This window comes from Dipteris shenzhenensis, chromosome 22 (assembly GCF_047967505.1).
Source record: "Dipteris shenzhenensis isolate YYH24624 ecotype China chromosome 22, Dip_SZ_1.0, whole genome shotgun sequence".
In the NCBI taxonomy this organism is placed as follows: domain Eukaryota; kingdom Viridiplantae; phylum Streptophyta; class Polypodiopsida; order Gleicheniales; family Dipteridaceae; genus Dipteris; species Dipteris shenzhenensis.
In genome coordinates this window covers 8,160,961-8,188,839 of record NC_141617.1, presented here as the reverse complement: position 1 = coordinate 8,188,839, position 27,879 = coordinate 8,160,961, and the positions used below count along the sequence as shown (strand labels likewise).

At 45.0% G+C, this 27,879-nt stretch overlaps 1 protein-coding gene across 2 annotated transcripts in view; it reads left to right on the top strand.

The window, feature by feature from the left end:
- Positions 1–26,426, top strand: part of LOC147887689 (putative CoA ligase CCL8) — a 42,826-nt gene extending 16,400 nt beyond the window's left edge. For both annotated transcript variants that reach the window (XM_087393564.1, XM_087393563.1), the window contains exons 11-17: positions 6,881–6,958; positions 7,322–7,417; positions 12,568–12,658; positions 12,826–12,899; positions 13,192–13,371; positions 25,927–25,980; positions 26,104–26,426. In XM_087393564.1, the coding sequence (XP_087249690.1) occupies positions 6,881–6,958; positions 7,322–7,417; positions 12,568–12,658; positions 12,826–12,899; positions 13,192–13,371; positions 25,927–25,980; positions 26,104–26,154 (624 nt within the window). In that variant the 3' untranslated portion in view covers positions 26,155–26,426. The remainder of the gene's footprint in view (positions 1–6,880; positions 6,959–7,321; positions 7,418–12,567; positions 12,659–12,825; positions 12,900–13,191; positions 13,372–25,926; positions 25,981–26,103) is intronic.
- The last annotated feature ends 1,453 nt before the right edge of the window (positions 26,427–27,879 follow it).

Here is a 27,879-nt window from a genome sequence, read left to right as displayed (position 1 = left end):
AGGCCAAGGAAGATCTCGTATTTCTTCTAGATGGTGGCTCATGGAGGTTCGCACACTGGCCCCTGGTTGGAGCAGATGCCAATAGATGGCAGATGCCACCATTAAGCAGAAAAAACCTGGTGAAGGGGCTTCCAGCCCTACTACTTGGAGATGATGTAGACCTCACCCATGCCTCAAACACCCTTGCTACAATAGTTTTGGACGCAGCCATCAGGTCTTTCCCCACGACTCGATCTGCACGTGCCTCACTAGGGAAGATGCCATAGAATCCTTGGTATGATGATGAGTGCAGAGAGATGAGAGCTCACCTCACACGTGAGCGAGCCCTTGGCCACTTGACATCACCCGAGGCATAGCAGATTTCACAGCCGGCGATTGACATGCTGTAAGCAACGGGCCTTCCTCACCCATAGAATGGACAGGTGATCAGTTCATTTTGAGGGGGGGATCCCATCGTTGGGTGGGGGCTTCTATTGGAGGGGAAGCCACATATACCCATCATAGACCCAAGTGTTTGGCACACTTATGCATGCTCTCTTTATGATGTCCCGATGCAAGCACCACTTGTTTATGATGTCCCGATGCAGGCACCACCTGATATGTCCACCATGCCCAGGCCCACCACTTGCCACTTGTTCACTGCACAAAATGTGCGGGCTGCACTAAGCCGGCTTCATAACCGGAGAGCACAGGACCATGAGGGGCTACGAACTGAGCATGTTGATCATGGATAGGAAGTTTTGGCTTCGGTTTTAGCACAGATGTTCAACCACGCCATATGTCATGGCTTCCCACCCTCATGGAGTACCACCACCATAGTACCGATACACAAGGCAGGTGACCCCATGGATACTGGGAACTATCGCACTCTCATGATTGGCCACACGCTTGACAAGATGTATGGATCGATACTGGAGAGGGAGATCAGCAGCCATACAGAGGCACGTGGGCATCATGCTCTAGGGCAGGCAGGTTTCCAGAGAAAATACTCCACACTAGACCACATCTTCACCCTGAGGACTATCATTGAGGAGGCGAGGTCGAGACACCAGAAAGTCTACACTTGTTTTGTAGACTTTCGGAAGGCCTTCGACACTATCCCGCAATCCCGCATGATCAGGAGACTACAAGATATGCAGATTCCAGAGGTTCTGATCTTGGGAGTGGTGAGCCTATACGAGTCTGTTAGAGGGAGAGTTCGTGTCCGTGGAGGCCTATCAGACTGGGTTGAGAGCACCATCGGAGTAAAGCAGGGATGCCCTCTCTCACCGACTCTCTTCAGGCTCTACATTGATGAGATTATATCTTTCATAGACCGTCTAGGAGGCGAGGGAGAACCACTAGCCGACTTGATAATACTGATTCTACTATACGCGAATGCTATAGTCCTCCTGTCATCTTCGGCAGAGAGACTACAGAGACATCTAAATGCTCTAGAGGTGTTCTGTAGAGAGCGAGACCTGATGGTTAACCTTAGGAAGACCAAGGTCATGATCTTCAACACCTCTTACACAGTGCTTCATCGACATAGCTTTACATACTAGAGTCAACCAGTGGAGATTGTGCAGTCTTACACACACTTGGGTGCAGTTTTCACAGGGCTAGTTTTCACGATGACCCACGCAGCCAGAGCACGACTCACATGAGGGCACGGTGCTTTGGCGCGACTAGAGTGATAGTGCTTCCAGGTGCACTTCCATGATCCATCGACGAAGTGTTGGCTTTTGGACACTCTAGTGCCATGTATGCAGCACCTTTTTGGGGGTGTGATCTTTCAGAATGGAGGTGATTTGAGCGGCTATAGGTGATTATGGGCTCTGGGATGATTCGGAGTAAGCCCTCGGTCCCCTATTAGATAGTATGGGCAGAGTTTGCCATGGCCCTCTCTAGGCTGATGCCATTTTTTAGACAATGACTTTTATCCACAGAGTTTGGGACCTACCTCACCAGAGACTTCCGAGGCTAGTACTAGAGTCCTCCATACGACTAGCAGAGAGGGGGGTAGATACAACATGGTTTGCACGCATCACCGCATGGTTTGCCAGTCACGGCATTTAGATGGATTGGCTTCCCCTGTTTCAGTATAGCATGGATGCACCGCTCGAGTTGATCCCATGGGTCGAGATTAACCGCATCATACGGTTAGATCTCCAGCTCCACACATCTCGCACTTGGGGGGGGACTAGGAGGTCCCCACCAAGACCTAGCTCTACTATAACCATTTTTTGAGAGTATTGGAGAATGGGCTCATCATCAGACCTCAGTATCTCGAGGACAGAGGAGTCTCACACGCGCTAAGGATTGCCATCGGACAGATGTGGGTCTCGTCCCATCAGTTGAGGATTGAGGCAAGGAGAGCTGCAGGCATACCTAGAGAGCAGCGACTTGCAGGTTGTGCACGATGGGGGCGGTCGAGACAGAGGAGCACTTTCTATGTGGCTGCCCAGCCTACTATGAGATCTGAGGGCACTACCACTGCCTTTTTCAGGAGGGGCACGGCTTTGGCCCACTCTCACGATTGATCCACTTCCAGGACCAGGTCTACATGGGGCTCTACCTGATGGAGATGCGACGACACAGGGAGACCCTACTACGACATATCAGAGAGCAATAGGATGGAACCACTGCACCATAGGATATTGAGGTAGACCGAGCGTAGAGATAGGTCACGGATTTCTATGCATTTGACTCAGCTCCAGGGTAGTCTAGGGTAAAGGAAGAGGAGCTAGCCGACATGAGAGATATATGGATCGGTGGAGAGAGTTCACCTTGATGAAATTTTCACCATTATAGGGCTTTAGTCTCATTCTAGGCTTCTTTTGGAATGCTTTCCTCTGAGATACATAATCAATGTTAGAGGAACAATATGATGAAGGCATATTGGGAAGGTCTTACCACTAATGTGGTAGTGTCTAGTCCCTTACAAATAAGTCTCCTTCTCCACAAGTATAATTGGTTGGAGGGATAGTTAGATACCCCAAACTCTTAGCGTAAAGGAAATACAATGTCTGTTGCTTCAAAAAATAGCATTCAAGCATATTCAAAACATAAATGCATTATGAGCATTTACCAAAACTATCAAACTGCAGGACAGTGCTCCAAAGATAAGACTGAAAAATGCCTCAAATCACCTTTAATTGTCAAACATCCAAAAGACCAAAGATAACTAACATAATAATGAAACTTTATATCACTTAACCATTTTTAATGGTTCATCTTAGAAGCAGATATCACTATAGCATTATTGGACGAGGGACACAGAGACCGTATACGACACGACACATGATCGTGGTTCGGCCTATTTCAACTCTCCTCAGGTGAGATCGATCGAGATGAGGCGTCACCCTTGACATAGCCCATCGGATCCTAAGATCGAGGAGACCACGCCTTCCACCACCATGGGAGACAGCCCGACAGATGCGGATACGTGAGCTCTTTGCATACACACGATCGTGGTTCGACCTATTTCAGCTCTCCTCAGGTGAGATCGATCGAGACGAGGCGTCACCCTTGACATAGCCCATTGGATTCAGAGATCGAGGAGACCACGTCCCCCACCACCACGGGAGACAGCCCGACAGATGCGGATACGTGAGTTCTTTGCATCTCATTAGAGAGCCACCATGGAGCTCGGATACATGGAGTAGTTTCATGCACTTGGGACTCTAGCTTTGAGCACTTGATATTCTCATGCCACTCTCATGCTATTTTGCTACCTTTTTGCTATTTTGTACTAGTATAGCATTTTAGTACTTAGCAAGGGCCTTAGCAAGCCCTTTTGCCCCGGCCCACAGTGGTCTGTAGGAGTTACTTGATTCTGTACTTTGTCCCATAGGCCCGCGAGGCCCCCCGCGGACACAGTTTGTTTGCATCAGGATTCTCACAATCTCATAGACCCATCAGTCTTCTGTCCAGATCCACTGCACTTTCTAGGGCTGCTGCTCAGAGGTGTTTTGTGAGGAGGTTTGTGCAGAGGTGTGGACCGTACGGGTGTCAACGAAGATGTGTCTTTGAAGGGTGTTTTCAGATTCAAGTTTTCGAGGGTCGAGATAGCGAAGCTGTGAAGGTACATAGGTTCCAAGCCTCTTCGTCATCTTCTTCAGCCCTCTCATTTCCTTTTTCCGTCACCCCCCTTCTCTACCTTCTTTCCCATCCACACTTTCTTTCAATTCAATTCTCTCCTCCTTCCAACATATGTACCTTGGCTGAGTGGCGGAGAGCAAGGCAAAAATTCCAAATTTTCCCACCTTCCCGATCGACCATCAATTGGATGGTCTCAATTAGGGTGTCTGGTGGGTCATGATGGAGTCTGTGCTACTATCGTATGATCTGGAAGACTTCATAGTGGTGGGAGTTGACAGGTTTGATCCCCTTGCATCCAACCTTGGGATCCTGCATAGAAGGAGGCCGAGACCCTGTCTCAACTGTGGGACCGTGTCAATGCAAGGGTAAGGCCATTCATATTTCTTAACTATACTCCTCAGGTGATTAATCATGTGAAGCATATGACGGTGGCCAAGAGTATTTGGGAGCATTTGGCGTCCCTATACAATCGAACCTCTCCCATGAAGAGGGTCTCTTTGGAAGTCCAGATGAGATTGTTGGATCCCAAGAAGTCTTCATCAATGTGGGAGCACATCAACAAGTTACAGGAACTTCAGCAAGAGATCCTCTAGGGGAAGCAAATATCTTCCGAGGACATGGCCATAACACTGCTATTCCAGCTATCTTCTAAGTACGCTGCGTTCTATTCGTCCTTGATAACTAGTGGAAGGATGAATACGTTGACCTGGGAGGAATTGGTCCTGATGGTGCTTGACCAGGAGGAGGGATTTGTAGATTGTACCTATGACAGTGAGCATGAGTAGAAAGAACTGAAGAAGTTGACAGCTAAGGCACTCAAGGCCTCACGTACTTGTAGCTGGTGTGGCTAGAAAGGTCACTATTGGCAGTAGACAATCAGCATGAGTAGAAAGAACTGAAGAAGTTGACAGCTAAGGCACTCAAGGCCTGACGTACTTGTAACTAGTGTCCTAAGAGGATCAATGGGGGGACTAGTGAGCAGAAGGACGGTTCTATAGCCTACTTGACATTTGTTCTAGCCTGAATGAGGCATGATGCGCTAGCAACAGGCTTTCTGGATCCAGATGGAGGATTGCTTGCTTGTTTGTGGTAGTGGTACGTGCCAAACAGGTGCACGTGGCAAACGACTCTTTGATCGAGGTGGGCTTTCGAGCAAGACCTCGAGCCACGAGGAGTCGTTCATTTTGGCTTAGGTGGCTATATCTTACTAGTATGTATTTTGTTTGGACGTCATGAGCTGGCAGATCCAGAGGGAGTCTCCTTATGTTCTGTAGCAGCTATTGTCTGATGAGCTGTTGGAGATCCGGATGGGTTAGAAGATTGCTAGTGTGGGAATCTACACATAGTTATTGGAGATCCGGATGGGTTAGAAGATTGCTAGTGTGGGAATCTACACATAGATTGATCCTTATGAGCTGTTGGATGCCATTGTTATTGGAGCACTAAGGTTCATTGATATGGGGATAGTGTACCAGTTTGAACCCGAGAGGGTGCTCGGAGGGCTCTGAGATATAGGTGCCCATCTAGGGAAGCAGATCTTGCATCGACAACTGTAGCAGTTGGATTGTTGTACTAGTTGGACGAGTTGGGTTATTGTACGAGTATTGTACCGAAGGAGTATATCTAAAACCCGTGGCCTGGAGCAATAGTACCAGGTTTTCAGTGATCGTGCTGAGATGGTTCATGCCAAGAGAGGGCTTCTTCGACAATATTTGTGGCGGTCTTCAGCGAGACGCAGCATCACACGACGGATTCCTTCAGTTTTTATAGCAGCACACTCAGCTCCCTGGTGTTCATGTTCCATTGAGGAGCTGAGAGGGGGTGTTGGAGGTCAACATCTCCTGATGTCACATTGTACAATGCAAGCAAAAAAAAGTGATAGCAACTCTACTTGACAAGGGTGTCAACCTTAAGCATGATAGTGTTAGAAAGATTGATGACAATGTGATGCAGCTTTGGCTGCCACAGTCTGCGAAAGTGGGCACACGTTCTTGTGAATGATGAAGATCATGCATTAATTTGGTCAACACATGAATTCCATGATGGTTGCATTCATTCTTACAGTCAGCTTCATTTCATACAAAAGAGATCCCCAGGTGCTTCTTTTTGACCCATGAGACGCATGTGTCCTTGGACCAAAAGGACTTGATGGTGCTGTTGATAACATAACTTAAATCAAACGCGAGACTCAAGAGTGCCTTACCCACCATAGAGGAGAACTATTTTCGTTGCATTCCAAGGTGTGACCATAGACCAGTGCTTAAATTGACATAGTGACTGTAATGGAGGCAAGATCAGGCCTCGTAAGCACAAGTGGATGATGCTTCCCATCACCTCTCCGAAGAACGTGTTATGCTCCACATGAAACAATTTGAAAATTATGCTCACCATGAGTCTTTGGAAGGACACATTTACTCCTGTCAGAGTGAGCTGAGGGATGAGAGATCTCACAAAAATGTCAAGGGGGTAGTAAATGGACACCTTTTGCAGTTTTAGTCTAGAGTTTAAATTTCTCCCTTACGTGGCTATATGCCCTTGAGGTGAATTTTTGCAATTATAGTGGCTAGGGACTTTTCGGACATTTCAAAGAGTGCTTCATCCACACCATTGAGAGGGAGATCAAAGGTTAGAAACTTGGCCCCCTCCCCAATGAAAGAATCTTTGTATTTTTGCTTCTGGCTCAGCATGGTTACTTATCTTCACGTTTCGCTTCTCTGCTCTCTTATTTCTTGTGGAATTCTATTAAAGGCATTACTGGAGTAAGATATTTTCTTGTTGTAAACTTCTGAATCTGCAGTTTGTCATGGCATTATCAAATCCTTATCATGGGGAGAGAAAAGCAGGAACTGTTGGCAAGCCTCTTCCAGGAGTGCAGGTTCTTTTCTTATCTTTCTATAAGTATGTCCCCCCATACATTGAAATATTCAAGAATTTTCAGTGAAATAATCAGAGAAGGAGCCATATTTACATATATTGAAATAATCAGAAATAATAAATATTTACAAAGGCTATTGAACGCATGTGAATTTACATACTTTAGCTTTTAAAGGAAAAACTAGGCTTGATTTTAAAGCACTTGCCTTGCCCTTCATATGTGTGACTTTTATCCATTGACTTATCATCAAATGTGAGAACGAACATTCAGTTACTAGTTTGAATTTTATCCATCGATGCTTAACATTAATTTTGTGTGTGCGCTAATTTCACTTCACATTATGTGCTTGCGAAAACATGCTAGGTGAGAATAGCCGAAGATGATGGTACTGTCCCTGGTGTTGGAGAATTATGTGTGAAGAGCCCATCTTTATTCAAGGAGTATTGGCGTCAACCACAGGTTTGACTTCAATGAATTTGTTGCTCTTTTATGAAACATTACCTTTGAAGCAATTAATAAAAAACCATCGTATGATAATGAGTGAAAATGGCATTAGTTGATTTTGGTAAAGTTGAATCGATTCTCAACTTGTACATAGTGCATTTGATTAGCTTTGCTTGTTATAGCTACTATTGATTTAGTCCTTTGCCTTTCAAAAAGTGACGGAATCTGTACACTTAATGTCAGTAACGTGAAATCACTTCTTGACATGTACAGACTGTTTGCTCTTTACAGCTGTCTTCCCTTTGGCTCATAAAAATAATAAACGTTGGATAGTGTCCACTTGTAGAGAGTCAACACATTCAACATTCATAACATGCGTGCACTCGGGGGTGTAGTTGGGTCAGATAGGATGTCATATCATGTATGGTAACATGGAAGAGCCTTTTTATGGACTCTCATTTTAAAATTTGTCATCGGTAACTATCAAATGTAGAGCGGTCAAGGTTGAGACACACTATCCTATTCAGGATTCTTGAAAATTAATCCAACCATCTTTGCATGTGATTGCAAAGGTTTCCCTATTTGCACAGCTCTTTGGACACGAGCATAGCTTCCCTTTACCAAATCTGCAATATTTGGGCAATTTGTTGGCTTTGTACGGCATCTAGAGGTTTGGGTTCTGAAAGGATCGATTCAGATTTCGTCTAATTCAAAGTCTATTCCATAGTAGTTGTATAATTGCTATGAGGTACTATGTGTTGAGCCATATATAACACACTCATCAGATTTGTTAGACCCTTCATAACATGGTTGCCTGTTTGCATGTTGACATGCACGAATATCACATTGCTTCTTATTTGTTGGTAGTGGTATATGGGTATTCCCACTTTTTCATGTTCATGCGACCTAGTCTTGTGGAAGCATGTACTTTACGTAATTGGAGCTGAATGTTTCATGAGATGTGAAAATGGACTTCTAGAAGTGAACCTTTGCTTATTAATTATTAACTTGAATTCGTACTTCAAACATTCACGGTATTAATTAGCAAAGGTGAAGTTGTGTATGAAGCCTTTCATATTTAGGAATTGATCATGAAGATACTTCACCATCCTACCTTTATTGGTTTTTGTGTAACATATGGATGTGACCCTAATGCACTCTTCTTGGGTTAGCTACATTGTTTTATCATTGGGGTGGCCATCATTTGTTCTTTTGTTGGGCACCCTGAAGAAGAGCAACATATGAAGAACTATGTGGGAGGAGGTATGGAGCTGTCAAGAGAGGTAAATGTAATTTTCACAAGAAATTTTATAGTGCTAGCAAAAGAATCGCTTAAGATTTGAAGGGTACAAATAAATAAATGATGAGTTTGAATGGAAAGAAATTGCATGACCAAAGGAAACAAAATTGTTTGGGCACATTTGAGGACACTGTACACATTGTTTGTGATGATGTTCAATCATTACTCTTCGCCTCGGTCAAGGATTGTCAAGAAAAGACCTTAAAAGTGATGGATTCTTGGCAATAAGTTTAACAATGCAAGTGTGATCTAACTACATACTGCAATGCAATAAGGGCATAGATGAGATCCCCATCTACTCGCTATTCGATGAGAAGGTCTAAAGTTTTCTTAATATTCTGTTTGTATCTGTCTGAAGAGAACTTATTTTTCAAGTAGACCATTTATCATACAAATTGTAAGGTGGAATTTGATGTAGACAAATACATAATTAAAGACAAGGGAGACCACTATCGAGAGTGACGAATTGGTAAAAGAGGAGGCAGGCTGTACATACGTAAAGACAAGGATGACCACTAGGTGCATGACATGCCATGGCACACAGTATGGGATCAAACATGCGCCTCTTGCTCTTAAAAACATTGAAGATGGTTGATGATGTAGCATTGATTTAGTAAATGAGAAGCTACAAACCAAGACAGGTCTTGGTGAATTTCTTGAGAATACAATATTAAACGTCACATAAGCTCAAGGAGCTCGAAACATTGGCAGACATTCGAAGTGGAACAATTCAAAATTTTGAGAAAATATTTTTTTTTTTCCTCACAAAGTTTCACACACACAAATTTCCTTTTTTGAGTGAAACTCACGCATAGGCTTGAAGTGTATAATCAAACAATGGTCTTGGAGCCAACTTGGATCATGACATTACAATCTTCACTCGTAAGCAAAGTATTATTGTATTGCAAAATGAAAGAATGGAGATCTTGTGGAACTCTGGTGTTTTATGCTCAAAGAGAAGGGCTCTTGATGAGCATATGATGATAGAGGCTATATACAAGGCAGCTTAAATATTAGTTTAAGTCTCACAAAGCAAAATCAAACATTTCCAGAAACATGGAGTGGTAGAAAGCTTGCACGTATGCATATGCTCTTTCATTCAAAGAGAAAAGAAGCATGCTGGGTGAATCTATAAAAGGTCCTGAGCAGCTGCGAGGAGCTAGTTGGGACACTCTATCCATGATATTGTAGAAGATCCTTGGAGGCAAGGTCTTATGACATCATTCATGATGCTTAGATATCTTGCCAAATTCCTCATGATTCTTTCTAGTGAAATGGCCACTAGGGTGGCCGCAAGTTGATTCTGTTTACTGCCCATCACAAGCATGCAACAAGCAATAGAGATGTGCCAAGCAATGATAGGAAATGGTCTCCTTGATGTCATCCTCAAGACGAAGGGAACTTTTTTAATAGAGTGTTGAGGTTACCTAGTGATCTCTGACCGATCATAGAGGCATCTTGGATTTGAGAACGAAGAGAGTTGAACACGGCCTCAAATTGATGTTGGCTATCATCTACTGGGTCACCAGCCTATAAATCAGTACTGCCATGCAAGAATTCTAATGGCATGCCTGCAGATTCCTTATCTTGCATTGTAGCCTGCAAGGCCTACCTATTGACCCCTCCAATGAGGGAGCATTGATTTTGTCCACCATCTCTCCTCAATTTAAAAGAGTCCTATCTTACGTCTTTTTTTCCATTCCTCATTCGAGGGCCTATAAAATTGGACATCTACGGTCTAACCCTCCTCAAATAGAGAACATTGCCAGGGCATGTCTTGTGCCCAATGTTCGCTCATTGGATTGATGCTCTCTAGTCCAACCAGTAGCCCTATGTGTAGGAGCTTTTTGGGCAGTAGATCCTAGAGAGATGAGTGGGCGGGCTTCCACAGTCTTCAGACCATGATACTCGGAAAGATCCAAGTCAAGAGGTGTACCCCACATGATATCATACTTACTGAGCTCGCAGCAGCGAGACCTTTACGCAGTGCCACCTTGTTTTAGATAATCATATATATCTCGATGATACGGCATCATGGATGTCGATAGAGAGGGCTACCATGGACGGCTTCTTTATCATCTATGCAGCTTGCAGCTAAGGGGATGAGCAGTGTTGGTATGTGAGGTCACCACATGGTTTCATTTGCATGGTGTATCAATTGATCACCTACCTCGATACTAGTGTTCCCTAGGAGATTTCTTCCGGCACTTTTTTCTCCCGCTCCTGCAGCTCTTCAGCGTATGTTGCCATGAAGTCGCGTGCTTGCTTCATGAGATGGTCTTGTTGTACTACTAGGATCTGCTCCTTTTCGAAGCCCGCCTTAACGTCTTTGGTTAGCCTGTCCAGTGCCTCCCCGTTCTTTCTTCGATCCTATGCTCATCCACCAAGTTTGTAGCATAAGAGGAGAATCAATATCATTATTTCAAAAAAGCACAGAACAGCTTTGGTACCATATTAACCACAGCGCTTGCGCTCTCACAACATGCGAGTGTCCTAAGAGTATCTCCCAGAAGAAGGTAGGCATAATGCATAGGCACTCCCTTCGTTCGGCTACGAGTAAGACTCCAAACTCTGATAGAGTGTCTGCAGTTCATGAACAGATGCGGGATATCCTTTTAATCCCTTTTGCATCTTGCACATTTCCCGTCGCCAAGCCCAATTCTTCGCGCTTTACTAGCTGTCCATACCCCTTTGTGAACAATGAGCCAGAGCAAAGTTGTGTGATTACATAAATATGTAATCCTTGATCCCTCTATTATTGTCGCTACACTCATTGTATCAATAGTGGCTATTGGCATAATGTTGACTGTGAGTAGCTTAGCTTCTATGTCCAAGGCAGATGCTTCTTCCACTTCTAGGCACTTGGGTTTGCATTCCTTTAGGATGGTGCTCTTTGCCATTGGTATTCACACCCTTGATTTTCAGCTGTAATGGTGAGTGTAGCTCCTCCTTAATCATGCACCAACTTGACTCCCTTTAGTCATGGCCTTCCAAATAGCATGGAGTATCCTTGCTCACCACGATGGATGTCACCGTAAAGTATGCGCCAGTATTTTTATGTATACATCCTAGGGCATACTGTTCAGTTGGATTCTATGTTTCCTATATAGCCCACGTATTGCTATTTAAGAAATGTGACTTTTTATATGGATAATCAGTTGGATTCTATGTTTCTTATATTGGAAATGAGGTCTTTACATAGCAAATAAGCAAGAATGTATCTCTTCCTATGTAGTAACTGTAATTACCTACAAAAAAAATGAGTTGTTAATCTAGGAAACATTGTATTCTCCATGGAGTAAGAATGAGCATATTGAAAACCTTATACCAATATATTTAACATACATAACAAGATTATATATTTGCGACTTTCATAAAATAAATATTATAGGATAATTATCTGATTCTATTTGTAAAAGAGTATTTTATTTCTTCTATATACCGAAAAATAATGAAGAGATCTTGAAGTGAAGTTGTATTCGTTTCTAAGGATAACTTATAATAATCTCACAATGAAACATGGTTTGGGCCAAAATGTTCTGTGCCACATATAGTGTGTAAAGAAAAACACAAATGCTTTGAGATGTCGAAATGTTTTGGGCGAATATTTCATGTAATTTTGTTGTTTTTTCAAGTGAATCAATAAATTGTATATCTGTCTGTTTAACTTTGAAGATTTATTTACATCCAACCAGCAGCGCTTGAGCATCAGCAAAGATACTCTGATGTGTGCACTGTGTCCTCCACTTTATGTAACTTCCTAGTGTCACCTTTCTGAAAAGAAAGTGTGTCCTGATATATGAATTGCACTCATATAAGTATTTCGTTTCTTTGATTGCTTCTTATGTGTGTGTTTTATGCTCAGATAACAAAAGACTCTTTCGAAGATGATGGTTATTTTAAGACAGGGGATTCAGTCACGTTGGATGAAGATGGATATTTCATCATTCTTGGAAGTATGCGATAGTACACCTAGTACCTTTTTTTCCTTTTCTGGCCCTTTTAGTTTGCTTGTTGTCAGAAGATCTCTGTCCTGTTGAGCTGCGGAACATCTTATGGTAATGAAGCTGAGTGTACGTGTTGAATGCACATGCTTTTATTTCAAAATGTTTTTGTCCAACAGGGAGCAGTGTCGATATATTGAAAGTTGGAGGCTACAAATTATCTGCTCTTGAAATTGAAGCCGTCCTCCTCCAAGTAGGTGGCTTTTTAATTCTTGCTCACCATTATGGTTACATTCAATTTAGGCAACACTTTTTAAAATAGGGTTTCTTCAGATTGTGTCAATGGTTATATCCACTTACAAAAATAGTTTCTGTTTGAGCTCTTTGTTTTTAGGAGTTCCTACTGCATTAAGTCAAGTGGCACGAGCATACCATTGTTCTGTTAATTATCTAATTGAAATGGTTGGACTGTAAAGTGTTCATTGTCAAAAGTCTTTATGTTCTTGAATTGTATCGCTCACTACTTACTCTACTGTATGTGTCAGCATCCAGCCATTGCAGAATGTGCAGTAGTAGGGTTACCAGATGTGTTCTATGGTGAAGCAATCTGTGCTGTTGTGGTACTCAGTGAAGAAGCAGTGTCTGAAGCAACAGGAAAGCATGAACCTGCCTTGGATTTACCACAGCTTCAAGCCTGGGCGAAGGAGAGATTGGCACCTTACAAAGTGAGTTTTCGTTGTCCGCAGTTCATGCTCTTTAGCATCTATAAGCATACACTGAATACTGTGACAAGCTGCAAAGAACCATCAAAGGAACACCCTATTGTGCTGTCATAACGTTGTTTTTGTGAATCATGTGCGCTGTGGTGTGAGAAGTGGAGCAATGTGAATTCTAAGCGTGAAAAATAGATACAATAGGCATAAAAGAATCAGATCATTCTCGAGCAACACACTTCCCACTCAAAGCACAATTGGCTTCTGACCTAATTAGATGGATCTGTCTGAAAAGACATGGGTGATTGTGTATGCTTTGTAATCAGTTTTTGGGTAGAACAAGCCCTTACCACCTTCTTAAGTCCATTTTTCCCCAGCGTGTATGTTCCCCAGTGAAGTGAGGTGAAGTGCTCTGGTTGTTTTGTTTAGAGGATGAGTTTGAGCATGTTCCTGGATTCTTGTAGAGATAGTACTCTCCCGAATTAGTAGACATGCGAATTTCACATGTAAAGGTTTTGTTCAAGTTGTGACTTGCTTGATGTCATCATGATTCTTTCTATTTATAGCAGCGTGTTGCCGTTTAAGCTATTTTCCTAAGCGTTTTATGCTGGTTCGCAAGAGACCTACGAGTAGGAAGATCTGTGTGTTAATGAATGCTCATGTGGATGGGTGTGTTGATGTGTGGGTGTGAGCGAGCATATATGATCTAAACCCACAGTTGGATGTTGATGACACTAGTGAGGATGCGATTCTAGCTTGTCCTTGCTATGTGTCATGGAAGTTTATGCACCCTTCTAGGTGACTGCTGCTGTTTGTTTTGTTTTGGAGGATGAATTTGGGCATTTTCTTGGATTCTCTCTCTCTCTCTCTCTCTCTCTCTTGGATTCTTGGAGGCCAGACGCAGGAGATAGAGAGTATATTGTTGCTTTGTGGATTTCCGCAAGGCATTCGACACCGTTCCCCGCGCCCGACTCATCAGACGTCTGTAGGAGTTAGGCTACGACTCGGTGATTATCTGGGCAGTAGTAGCTCTCTATGAGCGGGTGACGGGGCAAGTCAGGATTGGCACCAGCTGGACCCTAGAGATCACGAGCACTATCGGAGTCAAACAAGGATGTCCCTTGTCACCGATTCTATTTGGCCTCTACATCGACGAGCTCGAGACCACCATCAGGACACTCGGAGGTGCAGGCTGCTTTCTTGCGGAGGTTGTCATCCAGATTCTCCTATACGCAGACAATGTAGTACTACTATCCTCTTCTGCTACTGGTCTTCAGCGACACCTGGATGGACTTCAGGTCTTCTGTGATACACATGACTTGAAGGTCAACCTTGGGAAAACCAAGGTGATGATCTTCAACACTTCCAAAGCCGCTATGCACCGAGAGTAGTTCCTCTTCGCCGGTGACCTGAGATAGTTGACTCTTACACATACTTGGGTGTTGTCTTCTCAGGCCCGATCTTCACGATGCGTCCGGCCATGCAGGCCAAGATCAGCCAGGGATACGTCGCTTTTGCCAGGTTGGAGCGACAGTGCTACCACTCCCACTTCTAGGACCCGTGGACCAAGTCTCTCCTTTTTGATTCTTTGGTCCGCCCAGCAGGCATGTATTGTAGTCCTTGGTGGAGAGTCGACCTTTCAGACACAGAGTGGGCTCGAGTCGAGCGCCTACAGATACTGATGTTTGCTCGGATGATCCGCAGCAAACCATCGGTACCACACCAAATTATTCTAGCAGAGTTCGCGCCTCACCCCTATAGCTTGATGCGGCTTTTCAGGCTATCACCTATCTCCACAGAGTCATGGATTTCAGCTCCTCCACCGACGGTCGCCTCCGCCTACCTTGGCTAGCCCTATTCTCCTCTATGGCCTTATCCGTTGATGGGGACCAGCGATGCTGGTATAGTCGTGTTTCCAGTTGGTTCACCCGACTGGGCCTCGACTTAGACCGGTTGCCTCCTTTTCAGTACAGCCTCGACGCTCCACCATCTCCCCTCTCCCCCACTGACCAGGAGGTCAACCGGCTCATTCGAGGGGATCTGCTCCAGCTCCACACCTGGCGGACATGGTTTCTTCACTCCGAGCTTTCTGTGAAGCTCGACTTCTACCGCCGACACTGCCTCCAGATCTTACAGGAGGGCTTCATCACACCTCTGGGTTACACACAGCTTCATCTACCACATGCGCTCCGGATCTCCCTCGGTCAGTTTAGGGTCTCGTCACACCGATTACGGATCGAGAGCGGACGCGCAGAGGGTATCCCACGAGAGGACCGCCTTTGTCCACTTTGCGACTTGCAGGAGATCGAGTCGGCGGAGGAGCACTTTGCTTTCAGATGTCCTATCTATTATGCCATTCGAGGCCAGTACCACTGCCTCTTCCGCGACGGATTCGGCTCCCTCCCACACATGCTGCAGTTCTCGGATCAGCGATGCCTAGCCGCTTTCTTACATGAGATGACTCGCCACCGAGATACCTCTCTTCGAGCACGGCGACACGAGCAGCGCACACAGCGTGAGGACACCCAGCGGCCTATCACTGACTTCTTCCAGTCACAAGATACCTCTTCTCAGTCTAGCCGATGACGCGGACGTGAGCGAGAGCCAGAGCCACGACAGCTGCGCCAACGGATAGACTCACACATCCAGGTCCATGACATCTCGTCTCTGCTCTCTGCCCGCCCCACCGGGGTTACCGTTGCCCTCATCCACAGGGCCACCTGCCGCCCTCGATGACCGAGCTCGACTAGGCCGCGTGACATCAGAGGCCAATCATCTATCACAGGGTTTTTTCCGACCTCCCATTTGACGGCCCCTCTATGATTGGTCTCTGACGATCACCACCTGCACATGTATACTGCATCTCCCCCCTCTGCCCCATTTTTGGTGCCCCCCCCTTCTTTTTTGTATCATCTGGAGGTAGACACATATTTTTTGTATCAGGACTAGACACACAGTCCTTCATAACCTCTTTTTTGTAGAAACGGTTGGCTGGCCCGTTTTAAGACCGCCACCGTAATGCTCATTGTATCAGTTATCTTTAGTCTCATAGACCTTCACGGTCTCCCGAAGACTTTAATAAACTTTCTTTCTTTCTTTCTCTCTCTCTCTCTCTCTATGTGTGTGTGTGTGTGTGTGTGTGTGTGTGTGTGTTGTAGATCCTTTCTCCCCTTGGGACTCTGGGTCTTGACCACCTGCCCTTCCCACTTCTGGATCAGTTGAACTTAAAAGCTTTTTGTACCTGGGTTTTGCCATAGTTTCTGTAGTATTTTCTGCGTCACAAGTCTTCAAAAGACCAAAGGGTCTATGAGACTGAAAAATACCAGATAGAAGAAGCTGAATGGGTGAATCCTCTAAGCGGGCATGTGCACCCAAGAGAAGTGCATGATAAACATTAAACACTAATACAAAGTGTCTGAGCCCATGGAGAGGATGGGAGCTGCATTGTGGCGTCAGTGTGGTTGTCCTTTGTATGATGGTGGAGTAGCCAAGTCCACGAGAGGATCTGGTCGTGTACGGGGCTGTGGTGGCATAAAACCCATGATAGAGGGTTGGGGTTAGTCGATGTGCGTGGTCCACTGTGGTCGCCTAGCTGTAGCACTGCATCGGGCAAGTAACATTGTGACACCTGCCGGCTGTGCGTCTGGTTTGGTGAACATGGAGTGAAGATCTCTAAGTTTGATTTTGCATCCAGGGTCTGTTGTATCTCTTGTTGTGGGGTCTCGGCTACATCGTAACGTGGGGCTTGTTGTCCGTGTCCTTGGACTAGAGAAACTCAGGATTACACTCTGGGTGGATCTACATGAAAGGACCCCCAAATATGTGTAAAATGCAACTTACTCCATGGGGAGACCATCCATTGTGAACTGCTCTTTGTGCTGGCTGCTCTAGATGAGGATCATAACCTTGGTTTTACCGAGGTTGATCTTCAGATCATGTGTCTTGCAGAAGGTTTAAAGTGCATTCAAGTGTCGTTGGAGGCCCTCAAGGAGAGGAGACTAAGACCATGCATACATGGGACTTTAGATCAAGGAGTTGACGAGAGAGGAGCCTACTCCTAGTGTCTTGAGGAAGGTCTAAAGCTCATCAATGTATAGGCCGAATAGGTTCAGCGATAGTGGACAATTGTGTTTGACCCTGATAATGCTCCTGATCTCCTTTGTCTACCCTGTAGCCATCTAAACCTTGCCTAAGGTTCTCTTATAGAGTGCCATAATTGCCCAAATCATCTCTTGACCGTATCTGAGATCTTGCAACCGTCTAATGAGGCGAGCTCTCGGCGTTGTCAATGCCTCATGGAAATCCACAGAGCAGCAATAAACCGTCCGTCTGTGCTCTGGCCTCCTCAATGACACCTGTGAGTGTGAGGATATGATCTAGTATCGGATGATGACCAATTATAACGGTCCTGTTGTTCTTTTGGGCTCACGGGATCCCCTGCCTTGTGAATGGGAGTGATATTCTAAGGGTCCAAAACCAGTGTAAACTACTTCGTTTTGAAAAGATTTGCCAAGATCGGGGACATAGTACTTAGTCCATATGCATTGCATTCGATATGTAGTCCCTCATGATCTAGTGTTTGATGCCATTGGAGATGAACAGTGTGTAAGAGGTGGGGTGGGATAACTTTAAGATGTCAGGTGATGGCTGGTGCGGACGTTATATAGTGTTCATGCATAGGAGTGTGAGAGTGGTGTCTATGAGAGGAGAGGGGGATCGTTGTTTGAGCAGCTTCCGGCAGAAGTACTTGGACTTATTACTTACTAGAATATTTTATTAACTCCTCGTTTTGACTAATGAAAGCCTGCTTGTTCGAGCGGACTAGGTGGTGCTACTCGCGTATGGTCCAATGAGACCGTGCATGCCACTTGTCTCTCGAGACTCATCCCAGTATGTTGTCTCCTATGTGTATCCACTAACCATAGGCAAAGGGGCTCTCTGGGCCTCTTTGTAGAAAACTATATCTTGTCCTATGTATGATTTCAAGAAATGACAGTACACTGAGAGCGGTGTGAGGAAGTCTAGGAGATGGCTGAGTTGGTTTGTCTGTAGAGGGAAAGGGTGGCTAGCTAAGGGGTAGCGGTGACAAGAAAGAGGAGTACTGTAAGAGGCATTGGGGGGTACAGTGGAGGTCGGACTAGCAGGGCATGTCAGGGCCAGTTTTAGTCCCGAGCCGCTGCTGCTGTCAATGCCAATGATGCTGCTGCTACTGCTGCCAGGGGTATGAAAATGATGGAGCCGACATTGAGATTAAGGCTGAAGCTAAGGCTGTTGTGGCTGATTTCTTGGCTTCTCTTCCTTGTTTTCTCCTTTCTTTCTCCTTTTTCCATATTGCTTTGCTGCTTTCTTTCCGGTTTTTTTCTGTAGGTTTCTTGGTGAATTTAAGGTGCGGAGAAGGGAACATAACCCTTCACACCTATCATCCCTGCAGACTGAGGGGGCAACAATGTGGCCAGGTAGGGGGAGGAACTGAGGGGGAATGCCAACGGCGGCGGAGAGGCTTGGGTGGGGGGCGGGGGCGCTTATAAGGGGTTGTGTTTGCAACCAGCAGGGAGAGGATGGAAGGTGCGCGCAGGTGACAATCTGGGGGTTGTTAAGGCGCGCAGCAACAGCAACAAGCAGGTGGAAGGCAGCAGCACTGAGTGGGTGGGGGGAGGAGTGGCAAGGAAGTGAGGGGTAGCAGCAAGCAGGCGGGTGAGGGAGAGGAAAGCAGGCAGGGCGAGGGAGTTGAACGAGCAGGGAGGGGGGGGGGGGAGTGATCAAAGGGAGTCGGCTGAACAAGCAGGGGCAGGTTGGGGGGAGCGATCAGGGGGGAGGGCTGATGAGGCGTGTGGAGGGGGCTAAGGAAGTGGATGAAGAGGGGAGAGAGAGAGAGCGAGAGCGAGAGAGGGACGATATATGATATGATGGTATTAAAGTCTGCTTGAGACCCTAGAGGATCTATGGGACTAGAAGCCACTATCAAAATGTTAATAGCCCTTTACATCCATTGATATGATTTTAGAAAATTCGCAAGTCATTAGTATGTGCTTGGCCAACCGGTCGGTCATGTCTAGATTTTACTTCCATGCCCCAAATTTTCCTTAGAGTATACATCCATTTGCTTGGCTGGTTGACTCATTAGGACTCATAGACCGAGGGCATTGCTTCTTTAGTCTTCCCTGTACCTTTCCCTGGATGTATGCTCTTTAGTGAAGGAGTGTGTGATCTTCATTTTCTATTTCTCTTGTTGTGACGATTTTACAGATTCTTGCCTCCCTAGAAAGTCCTAGTCTACCCCATCTGTCGTTTTCCACCTCTATATCGTGGGAGCTGGTTCTTTAGGCGAGGAGCTCGAGCGGATCACATTGTGAACAGTAAAATCTTTGATGCAAGAGAGTGCTCACATGTGCATTAGACTTTAGTGTTTCAGATTATATGTATTGATATATTCTATATTATTACATATATCAATTATGTGGGATTCTAAGTGAAAGTCCTATGAGGTTTTTGAAACGTTCCTATCAGAAACCCTGAAACCCATCTCTACAAACGTCTCTAGAAACGTTTTGGTGACTCTGACACATGCATGTGCAGAGAGATAGATATAGGTGCATTTGTGTGTGTGTGTGTGTGTGTGAGCCGGCCCTGTTGGTGATCCCGACCTGCCCCTACTGCTGCCTACGGTCCGTTCATCCTCCTGATCTTGCTCGCTGCTACCAGCCACCTTTCTAGAGCTCCATCTAGTCTCTTTTCCACTTCGTTTCAGCCTCCTGCAGCTCCCCGTTTGTGTGTGTGTATTTCCTGCAGCTCCCTGTTTGTGTGTGTGTGAGCGAGAAGGTGTGTGTGTGTGTGTGTGTGGTGGAGTTGGTTGGTGGTGAGAGAGGAGCTTCGCTGTGTGTGAGAGTCGACGACGACGACGACGAAGACGTTCAAGCCTGCGCCGCCCGCTCCAACCTGCGCCGCCTGCTCCCCCTGTGCCACCTTGCTCCAGCTCGCGCTGCCCTGCCCTTGCTTGTGCCGCCCTGTTTCCGTCTGCTTACCCTACGCAGCCTGCTCTCTTTTCTTTTTCCTTCCTGTTTCTGAGCCTCACTACTCCTGTTTTATATCTCCTACCTTTCACTTTCTGGTCTCTTCCTCCTCCCTATGGCTTCAGATGCTACTATGTTAACTACCTATGTGCGCAAGGAGCGCACACAGGAGGTTAAAAGACGCTGTCCTGATCTCACTTCAGACGCAAGTATGGATTTAGAGGCCCAATATGTCTTTGATACTCTCAAGGATGACTTCCTTCAATCTCGCCAGGATTGGAGCAAGCCTATTCCCCAGGTTACTTATAAATTGCAGCTACCATCCTTGGTACAGCCACTTAAGAAGCTTGCCCACACTGCAGTCATTATCTTTTTTCCGGGAAAGATACCATCTGCCAATGATGTTGCGCAATGGATTCAGTCCATCCTCGGAGGTTCTTTTGTGGAGGGAGTGTACTTTGCCTCTCGTGGGTTTTATGAAGTTCACCTCACCGATGCTTTGCAGAAACAGCGTGTGCTTGAATTTTCTCCTTTGTTTTATGGCCGGCAAATGGTGCATGCTATGCCATGGTCCCCTAACAAGGACTATCAAAATCTTATTCGGCATCATTGTCCTGTTTGGGTGGAGGTGGTTAATTTCCCAGACTATATGCGAGAAGAACTGCCAGGATTGGCTGCTGCACTGGGCCAAGTTATCTGCCCTCCTCGCCTTGCTGGGAATCGTAATAGATTCTGTATATTGTGGGACACGGATACCCCTACTCTCCCCTCCATTGCAGTGGAGGTTGAAGGTTTGCCGATGGGGCAAAAGTACTTTGAATTGAAATGGGGAATTTTCGCAGGTGCTTGTTTTTCATGCCATAAGTACGGGCATTTGGCCTCTGAATGCCCTACTGTCTTGCATCCTCCTCCAGCCACTGCTATACCTCCTCCAATGGTTCAGCCAGCTCGTAAGCAAGAGACTATTGGGTCTAAGAATCAGGATAAAAATGCCTCTAAAGCTGGAAAAGTGGCTTCACAAATCCCAGCCATAGTCAAAGCCAAGGACAAAGGTAAAGAGAAAGAGAAGGCTCCTGATATTGATGGCTTCTTACAGCCTAAGCGGGTTCTCAGGCAAAGACCCCTTCAATCTCGCCACTGGGATGCATCTACTCCTACTCCAGGCCAAGCCTCTACCTCAGCCACTCCCTCGCCCTTACTCAATTGGGTTGGAGTCCTCAAAAAACATATTCCTGTCTGTGAATCTGAGGAAGGGCTATCTTTTGACCCAGGGAAGGAAGGGCTGCAGCCCATGATGGCAGATGATTAGCACTCTTTGGTTGTACATTCTTGGCCCTTTTCTTTGTATATATCCTCATGCTTGATAAACTTCTCTGTGTTACTTTCAATGTACAGGGTCTCTGCAATCCCTCTAAGTGGAGGTTAGTGTGGAATTATGTTTTAACCAGGCAGCCAGACATTCTCTGTTTGCAAGAACATAACCAGCATTCTATGGCAGGCCAAGTTGGCCATTTTGGGGGTTATGATATTCACTATGCAGGTACTAAGCTTTTCTCGGGTCTATGCATATTGGTCAGACATGAGCTGCAGCCCCAGCTTGCCTTTAATGACTGTGATGGCAGATGGATGGTGATTCAATGTGATGTCAATGGTGATATTTGGGAATTTGCCTCGGTTTATGCTTCACAAACTTCTGCTTCCAGAGCCTCCATGTGGCATGCTATTGCTTCTTACCCGTGGCGATCTTGTGCTCTTCTTGGTGGAGACTTTAATAACTCTCCCATGTCTTCTGACAATACTACTCAAAGATCTCATATGATCCCTTATGAAAAGCAATCATGGGAAGAATTACTCACCACGACACATGCGCAAGATTTATGGACAGCCATGCACACTGGAATAGGGGGCTACACCTATCACCATAATGCCTTTACTAACTACTGGGCTCGCCTAGATAGATGGTATTTACTGCAGGCTCAGCAATATACAGATTTCTGCCTTCATATTGAGATTGATCATTCCCTTGGTCTCTCTGACCATGCTCCTTTATGGCTGCACATTCAGTTTGGTCAGCCCTGGGATGACATGCCCTTGCATTCCATTCGGATGAAACATATCAATAAAGGCTATCTGCAGCATGCACATTTCCAACAGTTGATCCGACATGCCATAATTCCTCTTGCAGCACATGTCCATTATGACAGTAATTTTGCATGGCAACGCCTTGTGGACAGGCTTCAGCATGCCATACATGAATATGGGAGTCATTTTATGCTTGATTGGAGAGCTAAAGTTCGGCATGCTAAAGCAGTGGTTCAATCTTTGACTGCACTTTTTCAGATGCAGCCCCTTTTTTCCCAACAAATGGACACTCTCGCTCAGTCAAAAGCTCTTTTGCAAGCTAATGACCGACGTAAATTGGCCAAGTGGCAGGTTCGGGCAAGGATGACTCAATTTTTGGATAAAGGATGCTCTTCTAAATCCTTTTTTCAAGGGTTACATGCTTTCAGGAGAAAGACATCTTGCCTCAGAGTCCGCAAACGGGATGGGGAATGGACTCGGTCTTTCTCAGAGCTTCAACATGAATGCTTTTCTTATTTTCAGAAGCTGTTTGCACCCCCTAATACTACTTCTTTGCAAGAATTACAAGCTCGGGAGACTTTTTTGCATCAAGTGCATCCCATTATCAACCCACAGGAAGCTCTCAAACTGGATATGCCTTTCACTGATAAGGAGCTTGATGATGCCTTGTCTCATCTTAGCCCTGGTAAGGCTCCGGGGTATGATGGTCTCACAGTGGAGTTTTTCTTACACTTTTGGGAGGATCTTAAAGGTGTCATCCTACAAATGATTAATAACTCTTGGCACACAGGAATACTCCCCTCCTCATGGAAGCATGGCATAGTTAAACTCATTCCCAAGAGGAAATTGTGTGAGCATCTTATGGACTGGAGGCCCATCACATTGATGCCTGTTGTTTACAAACTCTTTGCTAAAATGCTAGTGCACCGTCTTCATCAAGTGCTTTATGAGGGCTTGCATCCTTTGCAATATGGTTTCGTCCCTCGGAGGCAGATTCATGATAATATTGGCAATGCTCTCATGGCTATTGAATATGCAAAATATTCTGAACAGGATGTTTTTATTATGGAAGTGGACTTTGCCAAAGCTTTTGACACGGTCAACTGGGATTTTATCTCACAAACAATGGCTAAGATGGGCTTCGGGCCTAAAATGGCTAATGTCATCTACTGTTTATATGCTGGCTCTACAGCCCAATGCATCCTTGGAAATCATCTCTCGCAATCTTGGTCTTTGGGTCGTTCGGTTCGACAAGGATGTCCACTCAGTGCCCTGTTATATGCCATTGCCACTCACCCACTTCTCTCATATTTGGATCATCTTACCGCACAAGGTCTTCTTACTGGTCTTCAGATTCCTGGAGCCCCTTCCTTTATTGCTCAGGCCTATGCAGATGATTCTTTTTTTATGCAACATAATTCTCCACAGCAGTTGAAGACTATTATGGACACTCTTTCTTCATATGGCTTGGCTGTTGGCATGAATGTTAATTTCGATAAATCTAGCCTCATACCTTTGCATTCATATGATTGGCATACTCTTCTATGGCCTGGGCACATTATGCAGCCCTGTGATGTGGTCCGCCATCTTGGTCACCCTATTGGCTGGCACATCACTAGGAAACAACAGTTAAAGTGGATTTTTGATAAGCTTCATGCCAAACTCCATTATTGGAAGCTCTCCACTTGGCCACTCCATGTTAGGCTCCGGATTGTCCAGTCGATTATTATGGCTTATGTTCAGTATTATTTGCCTTTGATGCACTGGACTTCTCAAGACATTTCTGCCTTTATGTCTCACGCTATGGAACTGTTATGGAAAACAAAGTCTTCTGCTAAAGCTCTAAGACTTATGAGGATGACAAAAGTCTGTTCCCCAAGGATGCACGGTGGATTGAATGTGCTGAATATTGCGCACCATGTCTTGGCCAGGAAAATTCCTCTTCTACTTACCTTTTTTCGTCAGAAGCAGCCATGGACTCATATGCTTGCAACCATGTGCACGTCCTTACGTACTACTGCACATGGTGCATGGATCACTGATTTTTGGGAGGTCATTTTGGGCAGATTTGTAGGCTCTATCCCGGGTTGCCCTTTTGCTACTTCACTTATTAGCGATTGGCAACAGGTCCTTTCGCATGCTCATTGGGCCCCTTCCGTTTTATCTCATGCCAATTCCCTTCGGCAAGAAAGTATTTATTGGAGTGCTGTTTTTGATCCTCCATTGGCCCTCCAAGAGCCGATTCGGGCCTATAATCTCAGCAAATTGGGGATCAGGTGTATAAATGACGTTGTTGATGCTACTGGTCATATGCTTTCCTTCCCTCAAGCCATGGCTTCTTATCCACTAGCCATGCATCACAGGTTTATTTGGGGAAAAATTGCTGAATTACTGTAGCCTTTTCTTCCCATCCCTCCTTTATCTAACAGGGACCGATTATATGATTGTGGCAGTTACACCCGGTGGGCTCCAATTCTCGTCCTGTTACTCTTCCTAACCTAACGGTTAGCACGACATACTCTTTCCTCCAGCCGTCACCATGGATTCACTTACATGCTAATTCTCTTTGGCATATGGCAAAATCACTTGCTTGGTGGCGAAAGAATCTCCGCAATTTATGGAGAAGCAAATTGCCTCTCAAGCAAAAGCTTTTCCTATGGCGTTGTCTTACAGGAACCTTATCCATGGGGGTCACTCTGGCTCAACGAAGGATTGCATCTGCTTCTTGTCTTCGATGCATGGCCCCTTCTGAAACGGTGCCTCATTTGTTTTGGATGTGTTCCAGCACTAAGACCTTCCTATGCAAAATTTCCATGTCGCTTCGCCTTCGTTTCCCTAACTCTCCTTTTGGGAAACATTTTTGGCTTTTTGGCATACTTCCTGCAACCCTGGTCCATTACTCTTTACTTTTGAACTGGGTCAGATATTGGGCTTTTTGGACCATATGGCAGGTTCACAACATGCGATATTTTGGGAATCTGTTCTTGCAATCTTATGAATATTTCAGACTCTCCATACGGCAATCTATCTATGATGCTTGCCATCAAGGAGATCTTCCTCAGTCATGCCTGGAAATAGTTTTTCTTTGCTTTTGATTTCCTGTTGAGGCTCTCTGCTTTTTTGAGACCCTCATGTAAATTTTGCTGATAATATAATCATGGATTTACCCAAAAAAAAAAAAGTGTGTGTGTGTGTGTGTGTTTGGGGGGGGGGATGCATGCACGCACACATACGTGTGCATATTCGCACACGCACGTAGATAGGCACGCGTGCACCTATGTACCTACACCCCTGTGCGCGCGCATACGCACGCATGAATGCACGCACAGAGAATAATTACAGTGCTATATGAAATTTTGATTCCCCAAGAAGGCACCAAGTTTTTTTGGACATGTCTAGTTCATATAGTTCATATAGTTTCACCTTTTATGCCCACTTGTGTTGCTTCTATCTGATTTTGAAAGTGCACATGCAGACTCCAACAAAGTTAGAAATTTGGGAAAACTTGCCTCGAAATGCAATGGGGAAGGTATGCTTATATATTTTCTTTAGCTCTTTGGATTTGTTAACTTTATACAAATAAATTTTTAATCTTATATGGATTGTGTAGGATTGGAGCAATAATTGATAATAGTTAGTATTGCTTTTTCAGGTGAACAAAAAAGAGGTGAAGAAATTGGTTATTGACTCTGCTACTCAATGAGACGAGAAATGGAGCATCAATTGCGAAGTTTTCTCAAGGTGCATCCACGATAAAGGATGAGGATGATAGTTCCGATTCTCCCAAATTTTTGCATTCTTAGGGTGTGTCCCTAGTAGGAACTAAGGGCACATTCATGGTAAGGTTTGTAATAATTGATTTATTATTTTCTCAATTCCTTTACATAGCACATTTGTATATATGATATTGACTTACTTCACAATACTTCACAGTTAGCAATGCTATTATAGAAAATACAAGAAGTATTTAAGGCACTCCAGTACATATGCTAGAGGCTTGCTTTTCTCATTTTGTAGATTTGTTCTAGCAGTTGCACTTTTTATATGCAAATGGCCTTGTTTTAACAATACCATGTTGATGACATAGTGTTGATCTTAGACACAACGGAGGGATTACAAAAGCATTTCAAAGCTTTACAAGCCTTTTGTGAGAGTTGAGAGAGAAGGTCAACTTGGATAAAGCCATGGTTATGTTCTTCAATACCAAAGACGCTAAGCTACAATGTGAGAATTTCACACTTGCGGAGGAGCTGATTAGGATAGTCCGATTCTTGATAAACTTGGCATGTATTTTCACATGCCCCAAATTTAGCATGAAACCAATAGCACGTGCATCCTTAACTAGAGGACATGCTTCTTTGTCGAGACTGAGTTTCCAAGCACACTTTCAACCTAGAACATGAGATCATTGTTCTTTGATTCTCTAGCGAGGCTGGTGTTCGTATAAGTGATTTCTCGAAAGGAGATCCTAGAGAGGATGAGTGGACTAGGTTTGAGACACTATATAACAAGTTCTATCTCACACGATTCAAGGGAAGTGATGTTCTTGTTAGAAAATATGGGATAGAGCCGCGTGTCACATTGGGATGGACTGGATATGAGGGTCCCACACCTTGTCCCATAGCCATGCAGAGTCTCTCCCACATCCAACAAAAGGCAAGCGGGGATTATGGGAGAGGGGCTCATTGCCTTTATATATCCAAGGATCCTTATATCCCCATTTTGCTTATGGGATTTCTTTTGTACACGTGTCATTTGTGCTTTGGTGGCCTCAATACCCCTTCATATCCACAATTGTTTCCAAGGTACCACGAGGGGGGTTAGGACCACATAGGCCCATATTTCCAACTCGATTGTAGGGTAGCTACCACATGACAGCCTACCATTGGATGCGTCTAGTACGAGGGGGTCCCATGCCCTCGCCTCTAGCCATGCATAGCCTCCTTCAGTTCCCAGTAAAAGGTCGGTGGGACTAAAGGAGGGTCTACCCATTACTTCTTTATATACCAAGGAACATTCATTATTCTTTTGCATATGGGATTTCTCCCCAATATTCCACGTGTCACCTACGCATCTAGGGGCCTCAATGCTCCTTTAATATTCATATATCCAAGGTGCTACCATGAGGGGGGGGGGGGTAGGAACACACAACAACGCCGAGAATTCCAATAGTACTCTACATGACATCATTGTAGAAGAGTTGCAGCAAGACCCCTTCGCACAAATGCTTGATTCTAGATCATTACATATCTAGACTGAGTTAAGACAATTCTTTCGTTGGAGAGAGATGTGACAACATAGACTACCATGGAGGGTCCTCCCAATATGATCCTAGTTTGGGTGCCATTGTTGTCCTTAAAGCACCATCATTGCCTATTCCTTATCCACTCGTCATTATATCAACCACTTTGAGAAACTAACCCTTCTT